This window comes from Asparagus officinalis, chromosome 5 (assembly GCF_001876935.1).
Source record: "Asparagus officinalis chromosome 5, Aspof.V1, whole genome shotgun sequence".
NCBI lineage: Eukaryota > Viridiplantae > Streptophyta > Magnoliopsida > Asparagales > Asparagaceae > Asparagus > Asparagus officinalis.
Genome location: NC_033798.1, coordinates 16,265,540 through 16,278,478, shown reverse-complemented (window position 1 = coordinate 16,278,478; position 12,939 = coordinate 16,265,540). Strand labels below are relative to the sequence as shown.

General features: G+C 36.6%; 1 protein-coding gene across 2 annotated transcripts in view; it reads left to right on the top strand.

Annotated features, from left to right (window-relative positions):
- LOC109843125 (probable glutathione peroxidase 4) overlaps window positions 1-11,658 on the top strand; it is an 11,746-nt gene extending 88 nt beyond the window's left edge. The window contains exons 1-7 of one of the 2 annotated variants that reach the window (XM_020412056.1): window positions 1-74; window positions 149-225; window positions 343-404; window positions 761-802; window positions 1,564-1,682; window positions 10,761-10,928; window positions 11,340-11,658. In XM_020412056.1, the coding sequence (XP_020267645.1) occupies window positions 18-74; window positions 149-225; window positions 343-404; window positions 761-802; window positions 1,564-1,682; window positions 10,761-10,928; window positions 11,340-11,372 (558 nt within the window). In that variant the 5' untranslated portion in view covers window positions 1-17 and the 3' untranslated portion in view covers window positions 11,373-11,658. The remainder of the gene's footprint in view (window positions 75-148; window positions 226-342; window positions 405-760; window positions 803-1,563; window positions 1,683-10,760; window positions 10,929-11,339) is intronic. The other variant, XM_020412057.1, reaches the window with a different exon arrangement.

Below are 12,939 nucleotides of genomic sequence, written 5' to 3'. Positions count from 1 at the left end.
GCCGATAAAGATACGAGATGGGCGGCTCTCACTCCGTCCCCATCGAGACCTCCATCCACCAATTCACCGTCAAGGTACCTTTTGCAAATCTCCCCTTAACTTTGTTCATAATCCCCCTTTCTGATAATTTTTGTGTGATTTCGTTTAGGATAGCAGCGGAAAAGATGTTGATCTTGGGAGGTACAAGGGCAAGGTCCTCCTCATCGTCAATGTCGCTTCAAAATGGTATCTTGGATCTCTTCGCGTCTGAATTTCTTCTCCGTTTTCTTGTAATTTTTTACCTTTTGGCCCCTGTTAAAGTTTCTAATGCAGAATTACCACTTTTCCCCCTGTATTTTTTAGTGGGTTTACAGAGACAAATTACACCCAGCTTTCTGAGCTCTATGCCAAGTATAGGCACAAAGGTGAATTTATTTTCCCTTTAAAAGTGCTTGCATTATTATATAGCAATATCAAATTCAAAATTTTTAGTCCAATGTAAGAGCTAATAGGACCTTGTTGGTTTGAAATTTGGGGATTGATAAAAGCTTTAAGAAATTAAACCCTTGATGCCTTTTGTTGCTGTTCACATAGATTTATATGTGGGTAAATTACACTAAATCCCTACTAACTTTCAGCGTTTTGTATTAAACCCCCAATATGTTTCGAAATCGCACTAAACCCCCGATAACTTTTGCAGAAAACCTCCAATATCTTTCGGGTAAATTGCACTGAACCCCCAATAACTTTCATAATGCCTTTTTGTGTTGTTTTTTGACAGGAATTTATGGGGGATATCTGCAATACACGGACAATTATTGGGGTTTTCTGCATTTCCAAAAGTTATTTGGGTTTATTGCAATTTTGAAAGTTTTTAGGGGTTTACTGCAAAACACTGAAAGTTCTTGGGGTTTTAGTATATCTATCATTCATAAGTTCATATGTGTATATATATGTATACATATGTGTATATATATATATACATATGTGTATATATATATATATACATATGTGTATATATACATATATGTATATATATATATATGAGAAATATGGGTATGCTTGGTACCAAGCACAAATTTTGTGCTTAGTAGTGATGTGTCACATCCGCATCCACTCATTACCCATGTGGATGTGGTCCTACTGCTACATTTGAATGAATGGAGGGAGATATCACACCTCACTATCAAGCACAACTTTTTGTGCTTGGTACCAAGCATACCCATATTTCTCTCTTTATATACATATGAGAAATATGAGTATACTTGGTACTAAGCTTTGTGCTTGGTAGTAAGGTGACACAATCATCTCCACTCATTCAAATGGGGGACCACATTCACATGGGTTGAGGAGTGCATGAGGATATGCAACCATTTGAATGAGTGGAGGGGATTATGACACCCCACTACCAAGCATAACTTTTTGTGTTTGGTACCAAGCATACCCATTTTTCTCTCTCTCTATATATATTACTTATGCTTATGAGTATTTTTGTCAGCAATTTTAGTTTAAAGTCATGCATAAGTAACTTAATAATGGAATGCGAGCTTGCAGCTGATTTTCCTTTTATTTGATCATACTTAGATTTTGAGATCTTAGCTTTCCCCTGTAATCAATTCCTGAGTCAAGAGCCTGGGACGAGTCAGGAGGCGAAAGAATTTGCTTGTACTAGGTTCCAGGCAGAATATCCAATCTTCCAAAAGGTAGAGACATCTTACTTCTAGAATAATGCAAGAATGAGATACATTTGTGATTGTTCCAATTTTGAATTTTATGGTTTGGGAAACAGTTAATTCTATCAATAAGGTTTTGGCACACCAGGTCTTATATTATATAGTTAATTGCATATAGACGCCTTGTAGTGTCGCACTTTGGAACTTGTTACAACAGTTGTTTGGTTTTTGGCAGATAGACTCCCTGGATGATTTTTTTTGTTGAATTCTTTTACCCTCAGGCAGACTCACTTCATGCAGGAGTAATATCTGCCAACATTTGGCACATGGTAATAGAGTAAAAAAACTTCACTCAAATGGTCTATATGACAAAGTCAAACTACAAGGGTAGTAAGTTCCAAGGTGGGATGCTACCACAGGTCTATGTGCAATTAAGCCTATATTATATGGCAAGTGAAAAATTGATCATATTGTTTACTGCATGCTAAGAGCCTACAAGCTCAGACTTGCTCAGCTTATAGACATATGAGACAAGGCAAAAGAACTAGCAGTTGCTTCTTAGTAAATCCACATCTTTTATAGAATCTTTTTGACATTTATTTTAATTCGATTTGCTTATGAAATTTGCATTTAATCTAATGTCATGATATACTATTTTGAATATTGTGCTGGAATAAGTCCTTGTAACATCCAATCTTTTGGTTGAGCATTGCTATGTAGGTCATGATTTTTGTTGCTGTGCTGTAAAATTAGGATCAAAGTACCTTGTGTTGTACCTTTCCTGGCATTAGGAAGTAAGTAGCATAATTGGTAGTTTGCAATTGACATAGTAAATTAATAACTAAATAGTCGAAGTTTTAACTTACCTTCGATGATTTCATTTTCGGTTCCCTTACCGGATGCAGGAGCGCCATATATCATAATCTTGAAGGCTCTGCATTTGGAGCTGCAACAATATGAATAATATTGAAACTATACACCTTACCGAATCATTAAATTTTTTAATTAGGATACCAATTACAAAAGGAACCCATGTCCCCAAATTATAACTTCAAGATAATCCACAAATTAGTTATCATATTAAATGGAAAATGGCTTATGGGACGCTAACTACCATAGATCCATACAAAGGTAAAATATTACCTCTTGCATTTACTCATACATACAATTTCTTTTCACAGTATAGCTCCAAAATTAGGTAATACATTCATTAACAGCACAAGAAACTCAAAAGAAGTCCGAAAAATGACGATCAAAGGTTAAAGTTTCCTCATCTCACTTTTGGTGGAGTATATGGTGGAGGAAGCAAGAACCACAAACAAAATGACCCATTCTATGACCCTTTGAGGAGCGAATGAGAAGGGAAAACCTATGATCTGAAGTCAATTCTAAGCTTCTCATCCATTGATTCAAACATACAAAACAACTACACAAAAATTGGGAAAAATAATAATCCGCTGCTATTACCTCAAATCAAACATAAGAATTTAGAAATTACCTCAAACAAAAGAACAACGTCGAACTTACATCAAATAAAAGAAATTTCCACCACGATCTAATCCAAAATGGGAGGCACTTGTAGCGGTCCATCAGTTGAACTAGCTGGTCGAGCCACTATTTAAGGCTGGTCCCATACTCGCACATAGTTAAGTGACCAATTTGCTCGCTTCCTTCTACAACAGTTCAACGCATTATTTTTCAAATCTAATTTTGTATTATGTATTCAAGTTCTAGTTTACAACAAAATCTTTGAAAAATAAACACAAAATGATAAAAGATACAAATAAAAGGTATTGGGTCCCAAAATACTTTGAAAAGTTTATTGAGCATTTTGTAACATCCTTGCCACTTCCTATCTCCTAAAAAGCGGAAGCACTCTAAAACCCATTCATCATTCTATATTTCGAAAAAAACCTCATAACTCCAGCCAAAAAGTTTTCACTTCTCCAATCGAAATCCTCTCCTCCCGCCCCCCCACCTCTCCCAATTTAAACCTAATTCTAATCTCTTCTCTTCATCTTTTATCGGTTCCCACAACCCAAACCTGATCCCCAAGTTGATCCGCCCACCTCCACCTTGGATTCAACAATCCTAATCTACCTGAGCTTCTAGAAGAATTCTGGCAAGTGGCAGCGGCGATGGGACTAGAATTGGTTGGCTTGGTTGATTAGGGAGCTTGGTTGTGTTTGAGTAGAGGAGGTTTGGGTCGGTGTTGAGTGGAGGAGGAAGTTTGTAGAGTTGGAAATATACTTTAAATAAGTTATTGGGAGGAGACAAAGTCATGGGAAGATAGGGAGGAGGGGAGGCGGAGGGAGTAGAGGGGATCAAACCGCTGATAATTCTCTTTTGAGGGCATAATGATCTGTTGATGGCCACCTTTGCTCATTTCAGTTGTTGGTATTTTTTGAGCAAGGTCTGTGTTAGACGACGTGGAGCAATGAGGGCCTCATAGCTCAGAATGAGTTTTGTGGCTGAAAATTAGAGCAGGTTACAAGAGAACTCTAGTTCATTTAGCTGTAAAAATTGTCTGCGCCCTTCTCACCGCAAACCCCCCTCCCTCTGTCGTCACCCGCCCCCTCCACCGCCACTTGTCAGAGGTGAAGGAGAGGTAGAGGAGAGACAATGTCGTAAGTGGACATATTTTATCACCTTTGGCTATTAATTGTTAAATTGGGTCTAACTTGTTACTTTTAGCATAATTTTGTCCTTTAGCTATTATTTGTTACCTTCATGTTGATTTTGTCACCGTTAGCTATTAATTGTTACATTTGTGTCTAACTTGTTTTGAACTTTTCACCTTTAGCTACAACTTGTTACATAAAACACACACATATATATGAGAAGGACAAATTTTTTAAAATAGATCATTTTAGAAACTTAATCACCAACATCGACCTACTTGCAAAATATTTAGCAATTTCGACCTAGTTTCAGCCACATCAGTAATGTGGATTGAAATTGGGTCGAAATCGCTAAATATTTTATCACAAACTTCACGTGATTGAGAATCCCATGGAGTTTAGTGGATAATTAAATACCATGACATTCTCAATCCTGCATAGTTTAGTACACTACTAAACTCCCAGGGGATTGTGAGTTCTGTGGAGTTTTTGTAGCACAAAACTTCATAAGACTACGAATTCTGTGAAGTTTGTTTCATAATGCAAACTCCACGGGATTGAGAATCGCGTGGAGTTGCAGACTCATTTCGACAAAACTTGTTGTCTGTCATATCTTTCACAATATATGCACTCTCGTAGTCTATCTTTGACAACCTGATACACATACACACTCACATACACGAAAATCTAGCCACATGTATGTACGAAAATATAACCAACCACATAGATGCGAAAATCCAACAACATAAATACACACAAGTCTAACTACATAAATACATATTTTTTTCGATCAATCCGACCACTATCCAGTCATATATATTCACAAAACTTTCAAAATCACAAAACAAACATCATATCATACAAAAAAAAGTCACATACATCCTACCAATCCTCCCCTCCCTCTCCCTCTCTCACCCCTTCCCCTATTCTCGACCTTGTAGATGACGATGCGTCTTTAAAGTTGGTCATCCAATATGTATGCGTTCTTATGACCAAACCTGTAGTAATGTCATGCAATCCCTGAAGTCCTTATTCCCCACTAATGATACCGTTGCTAGTTCTCTATAGAGGTATGCTAATACCGCACTACCCCATGAAAGAGTACCGCACTCCAAATCCTCAAGAAAGGTCAACCATTGACCACGTACACAATTTTTGCTTGCATTAGGAAATAACATAGTGCCTAGCATGTGTAATATATAAGCTCGAGTAAAGTACTAAATCGTCTCCTCTGTGGCGTTAATATGTATATCTCCCACAAACGTCTCTCGAAGTCATGATAGCTTCATCGCACCACTCCTTATATGACGAATCACCCCTAGAAGCCTCTCACATATTGCTATGGGCATCAGTGCCTGTGACAGCTAGGTCATCAATCCGGAGCTCAAGTATGTTAGCTACATCTCGTAGTGTAATTGTGCACTCCCTTATGTGCATATGAAAGGTATTGGTTTTGGCTTTCACCTATCAATCAAAGCATGGATAAGAGCCCAATCAAGCTTAATCCATTGCACTAAAGAACACTCCAGAAAACTGATCTAACCAACTGTAATACTCTCTCATCTTCCATCTCCCAAGCTGAATGATTCTGAGTATGGGATACCTCCTACACATTAATATGAATTAAGAAAATCCTTTAGAGTACACACTCAAATTCACGCAAAAATAGAAAATACATACTTATTTCTCTTACCTGTCCTAACCCAATTTGTATGGAATGATGACTGGCTTGCTAATATAGTACATGCCCTTGGATCGGTCCATGTTTCATAGTGTATCTCTTTGTAATTAAAATACAATACGTTAAATGGACTACAATAAAGAGCATAAAAGAGTATAATAAAACTATATACAACAAAATAAATGTGAAGTACCGTCAAACCAAAATAAAGAAGTACGTTATTATATTACATTGATTCAACCAAAATAAACAAGTACGTTTTTATATTACAGTGATTCCATCAAAATAAACAAGTATGTTCTTATATTTCATTGATTCCACCAAAATGAACAAGTACATTTTTTATATTACATTGATTCAACTTCTAAGCTTAGTTGGATAATTTTTTTTGTTGTGGCCCAGTTGATAGCGATGACTATACCTATTTTTCTTCCTAATTCATTCCCGTCCTTTGTTCATAGTATTTCTAATTTGTACAGAATGAGGTCGACTTGTTGATCTCTTATATTTAGGAGGTAATATTTGTGGCCCACTATGTGTTCAATATCGACTATCATGTGATGGATGAAAACACTCATTCTATGTTGGTAGTTGTAACTTGAATACTACTATGCGGTAAATTCATAGTGCGATCTCCTCGCACCCCTCTCTATATGCGAACTAGCCGCTACAACATGGGCGCATAGTAGCCATTGTAATTGCGAACTGTTACAAGTGCATGTACAAGTATGATCTATAAGTATATTAACTTTGTAAGAATGACTTTTTCTATATGAGAATCCCTCAATGACCTCCCATGCAATTAAATTGAATCTAATAACATGATATTATCTAGCATAAACAATACAATCCGCTAAGGCGCCTTTTACATTTGGCGCCAACTCCGATATCATATTTGCTTCAAGCATACATTGTCTAAGGAAGAATCTATTTAAGTCTGTAAAATGTCTTTCCAACAATTACTGTATTGTCAATCACGAGTTCCCCTAAGCACACCATTAAAACTCTCAGAAGCGTTTGTGATCATCATACAAAATCGTTTTTTGATATCTTCACATAGGACTCACCTTTCAACATTGTTCGAAACCAAACTAGTCTCGATTCAGTTATGCGCAGCTTGCAAAATGGATTTAATTTCCTCCCGTAGTTGGTCATACACCAATTTCTCCGTTGCACATCCAGCTTGCTAAAAGAGATTTTGGAGATGCACTTGTCCATGCTTCCTCTTGAAGTTGTCCCTAATATGTGTTAAGTAATATCGATTGTGATGCGATGATGGAAATTCACTTTCCAATGCACTTGGAATTCCCTTATGCTATATGATATGAATGTAATCATCCTCGCTCGCACACTCGGAATATGCAAACTAATGCATGCAAAAAACCATGACCAATTTTCTATATTTTCAATATCAATAACTGCAGAAGTTAGAGAAAATAAATCGTCATCTGCGTCTACTCTAGTTGCAACGAGCAATACGCCTTTATGTTTACCATATAAATGTGCCATCAATGCTAAGAATAGGACAATAATGTTTGAATCCCTTAATGGAAGAGACAAATGCCCAAAATACCCTCGTGAATCGTCTATCTCTGTCATCAACCAATTCTAATGAAATTTCGTACCCTCCTAAGATTTTTGTTTTTGAGTACTTTAAGATTTAAGATAATGTGGTAATATCTCATAAGATTTGTCCCAATCTCCAAATATTTTTATTGTCGCCTTCCTTCAAGCATTCTAACATTTGTTGCATGACACATCCAAGTTGGTCGTTTCCTGCACTAAAGCATGAATATCTTTTGGGTTTAGATCGAGATCTTCCTTTAGTTTAGGCATAATCAATCGATATATGAAAGAGGCAGATGCATGTTTATGATTTAGCTTTAATTGAGGATTGCTAAGGTTCGTTGTACTGTGTTATTTTAAATTTTTCGTCTACTTTTACACCCAAGCGTGAATTACGCTTTCACGGATACTTTGCATTTCCATCGTGATAAGCACCAACATCTTCTAGATCATCCTCTTTGTTATAAAAACAAACTACATTGTAGCTTGTTCTATTGTTTTTCGCCTGCTTAAAATTGACATTTTTTTGATAGATCATAAACGAATGGCATGAACCAACTTCTCATTGCTTTCAAATATATCACCATTTTTGAATGCGAAGTCATCACCTTGTATATCATCATTTAAAATTGGGCCAATACGAACATTTTTCATTGTCGAGTCATCAATCCATTCCTCTCTATGCAATTCATTGGGCATGGGATTTTCTAATATGATATATTTATTGTTAGAATAACATCCGTCAATTATTTGGTGGTCCCCTTCATTATAATCGGTCAAACATGTCATGTTGTTAATTTGTAAGCCGTCCTCTTCATCTTCATCCTCAGAATCGACACTTGCATCCTCTTTTATCACCACTTCGGTGGAAGGCCTTACATCTTGATAGAGAGCATCGTCAGCGAAGGCACTTGAAGTCCCTACAAGCGAACGCTTGTTCAAGTGTTGTGATTGCGTCAAATCCATATCTTGTTGCGGAGACAAAAAACCGGTTGAGTCAACTTCAAGGTCCTCCAACATACAAGAGCACACTCTGTGATGAGTCACCACTTCCCCCAAATTACTCTAAATCTAAACAATTTCACAAAATGCTTTTCGTCGTACAATATGAAGATGAGACTTATGTTGTAGTCATTTGAGATTTGAAGGGTGCTTGTTCTGCTCACCGTTACGGGATAATTGCAAATTACATTGAGGTGAGACTCACGTGGATTGATCAATGTAAGTTTGTGTAAGCCATTGATCAATCCATCGAATGTACATGATTTGGACATAAACAACGGTTTCGTTACCCCTCTTTCATGCACTGGCGTGTTACTTCTGAGATAATTAATATTCCCATTATATGAACAAAGGATTAAGAATCGATCATTCATTGTTACATTTGAGGAGTAAAAAAATTCAACATCAATTCAATAAACTAATATTTAAAACCAATTCAATTTGATTGAATAAATTGAAAATAATATCTAAAACTTTGGCCAATTCAATTTTGTAATTTTTCAAAAAACACGCACCAATAACCCAAATTCACAACATCAACTCAATAAACTAGTATTTACACCATTTTCCCGATTTTTCCTTCAATTGCATACAAAATTCACTAATTTTACTTCAAATTTGCATACAAAATTTTCCAACAAAAACCAAACATTAATCTAAAAACTATACTAAAATAATCTATTGGGATGAAATAGAGAGCATATGTAAGAAAATGGAAAAAACTTCAAAAAAGTTTAATTTTTTTTTCCAAAAATAGGTTAAACCCAAAAAATGAACTCCGACGAACTTTTGCCCAAGAGAGGTCGGCGGTGATGAGGGCGGTGAATGGTGATTGTTAGAGTGTACCAAGGGGGTCAGAGGATCTCAAGAGCACAAACTCTAGGGGAGATCCTCAATGAGAGAGAGAGAGAGAGGAGTCGGGTTGGGATAGATTGTATACATAGTCTGTTGTAGCGTGCTGTGAGTCTCGCAGAGTTATTCTCAACTCCACGGAATTGTCAAGCCCTTGGAGTTGCAGACAGAAACTCAGAGAGTAGCGTGCTCTCTGTGGGTTTGTCTGCATCTGCATCTACAACTCCACAGGATCGCGAATCTTGTGGAGTTGCAGTCAGCAACTCACAGAGAGCTTGCTTTCCATTGTTTGTTTGCAGCTGCATGGGACCGACAATCCTGTAAAGTTGCAGACAAGAACTCATAGAGAGCGAGTGCTCTCCGTAGTTTTTCTGTAGCTCTATGGGATCAACAATTCCATAGAGATAAATAACATGCCAAAACTCCACAAGATTTTCAATCTCGTGGAGTTTGTATTAGCCAATAAACTTCAGGTTATTTTGAATAACGTGAAGTTTTGTGGTATAGAAACTTCACAGGATTGAGAATACCATGGAGTTTAATTATCCATTAAACGGGATTCTCAATCCCATGAAGTTCGTGGCAAAATATATAGCGATTTCGACCAAGTTTTAGCCTATGTTATTGATGTGACTGAAACTAGGTCGAAATTGCTAAATATTTTGTAAGGTTGTCGATTTTGTTTTTAAAGTTTCTAAAATGGTTTGTTTTGAAAATTTATTTTCATCAGAATAATGAGTATGCATGGTACTAAGCACCAAATTTGGTGCTTAGGGGTGAGATAGCCGCTTCTCATCCACTCATTCAATTATCCAACTCATGTGCACCCATGTGAATGTCGTCCTCTCCTTTAGATAAATGGATGAGAATAAGACACCTCACTACCAAGCACTTATTTTGTGCTTGGTACAAAGCATGCCCATTGTTCTCATATATATGTGTGTGTGTGCGCGCATCACATTAGCTATTATTCGTTACTTTTGTGTTGATGTACATAATATTTTTTGCGTGTGGATGTACATAATATTTTCCACAATGAGCTAAGTTTTTCTGAAGATTTACTAGTAATCAAAAGCTAGCTTTAAAGGTGTATTTTGATGTTTATGGCTTCTGAATTTCTTGGAGACTTGCCAGCTTAAGGCTCCATATATTGGCTTTTATGGGAACCATATGAAACCGCCATATAGGAGTCCATTTGATCCATTTTCATGTACTTCACAATATATACAATAATGACCCATCTAAATATTTAGCTCTGGGTTTCTATTATTGGATCACGTAGCTATGAATATAAATGTGATGAATAGTATAGTTCTGTTATATCTTTGTTAATATCTTTCCGCAGAAGTGATGGATGTGTTTAATTCTTTGACATCTCTTTTGTAGGTTCGAGTAAATGGTCCAGATGCTGCACCTGTATATAAATTCCTCAAAGCAAACCAACCTGGGTTTATGATGTCCAGAATCAAGTGGAACTTCACTAAGTTTTTAGTAGACAAGGATGGCAAAGTTATTGCTCGTTATGCACCAACTAGAAACCCACTGTCCATTGAGGTATTTTTTACCTTTTTTGGGTAAATTTCACAAACGCTCATTAAACTTATGAAGTTGTGCACGAAACCTGCCCTGAACATTGAAAATTATTTTAAGCCCCTTTGAACTATTGGAAAAACTAATAAACGATGTTAGCAAGTAGAGTAAAAAGTTTAAATTATGGTAAATCAAAGTTTGTGATGAAAATTTTGAGTGAAGAATATTCATTGGGAGAACATGACACAACAAATAATGTTGTTTCTGAGATTCTCCAATAGTTCAGCGGGTTTAGTACAATTTTGAACGTTCGGTGGTTTTATTTGATTTATAAATTTCAAGAGGGTTTGTGTTCACGGGCTTTCGTAATTTATTTTACCCTTGCACACATTTTCATGGCGATGTTTATATCAATCTGTTAAATTTCTCTTGCAGAAGGATATCCAGAAAGCACTTGGCGAAATATAGACTTACACTTATCTTATGGAAAGTACACTGTCAAATTTCCGTCGCATTTGTGTTTTCATCGTTCATGTAAAATATCTCCCTCTTCTTTTACTTAGCGAGTTAGACTCGATGTCCTGGTTCAGCCGTTGTTTGTCTATATGTTTGTTTCAGCCTACAAGTTCTGATTGGGCTTTGTATGAACTGTGTGTGATTCCTATGGTGTACCCTTTATAGATACTAATGAAGTTCTGTTCCTGTAACTCTCTCTGTATGTATGTATGTATGTACGTATAACGTTATTTCTGTATCTGTAACCTTGTTAGCAGCTCACCAACAGGTGACTACAAATGATATTATTGTTTGGGGATATGATCCCCTTCGAACTGTAAGGAGTGACAATAGGATAATCAACGACGTATATAAGAGCAAGCAATCATGAAGACACACATGAGAACACACAATTTTAAACGAGGAAACTCTTATGAGAAAAAGATCACCCACCACAACACGTAAATACGAGTGAACAAAATTACCAGCGAAAGCGCTGAGCCACCAAGAGTTACCGTGACAGTAATCTTCTTCTCTCTTTTCTCTCGGTTATTCTCTCGTCGTGCACTGATCTCCTGCATGTACAAAACACGGGCTTCGATTAGTCCCAAATCAGAGTCCCTCAATGCCACCAAATTGAAGAATTTCTCAGCGGAGAGAGGAATTTGTGAAGAAGCAGCAGCCTGATGTGTGAGAGAGAACCTCACTATATGTCCATGTGCACATTAAGGAGTTAACCTGTTGGCATATGACATGTCTTGTTGAGTTTTCAGTTTCTCCTCTAGAGAGCTAAGGTGGCAAGTTGACTAGTTGTTTAAAAAATATCTTGGTTGTGAAATTCTAATTTATTGCAATTTGGAAAATCTCTCTCAAACCGCCCCCGACCACTATGAGCTCTGGTCTGTTTTCTTATCATTGAGTTTTGGTGTATTTCCATTACCTTGTAGAATAAATACATTGATATCATTTGTGGCCTACCACTTTCCAAAGAAAGGAAATGCAACTCTCAAGTGCATCTCCACTTCAAATATCATGTCACCGCCGATCGATATCTTGGGAGTATAGTTAGGGTATGTAGGCCGACACGAGGATCAATGCAGTTTCCCAAATGTTTTTGTGGATTTTTTTTTTCTTTTTTTCCTTTTAATTTTCACGGTGAAATACTACCCCCTAAATCATAATTGCTTACTTCTATCTAAGATATAAATACCACTTCATGCTTTTGTAACGCCACTTTATCCATATCGTTTTACTCATTAACAAACTATAGTTGTACAAACAACGACGACGATATCCTTATATAAAAATTTTGGGGGCATGCTATATGAATTTTCCCCCTCTCTTTCATTCAACTATTTAGAAATATTTTTCATCGTTAAATCGATCAGAACCATACCATTCTAGTCGTTTTTGGTATAGTTTTTAGATCTGAATTTGCTCCTATTTGCCCCCATTAATTTATTACTTCCCCTAATTTGTACTCACATATTTTTTTTTTTACATTCGTGTCGAAGCTACAAATAATTATGATTGTTTATGC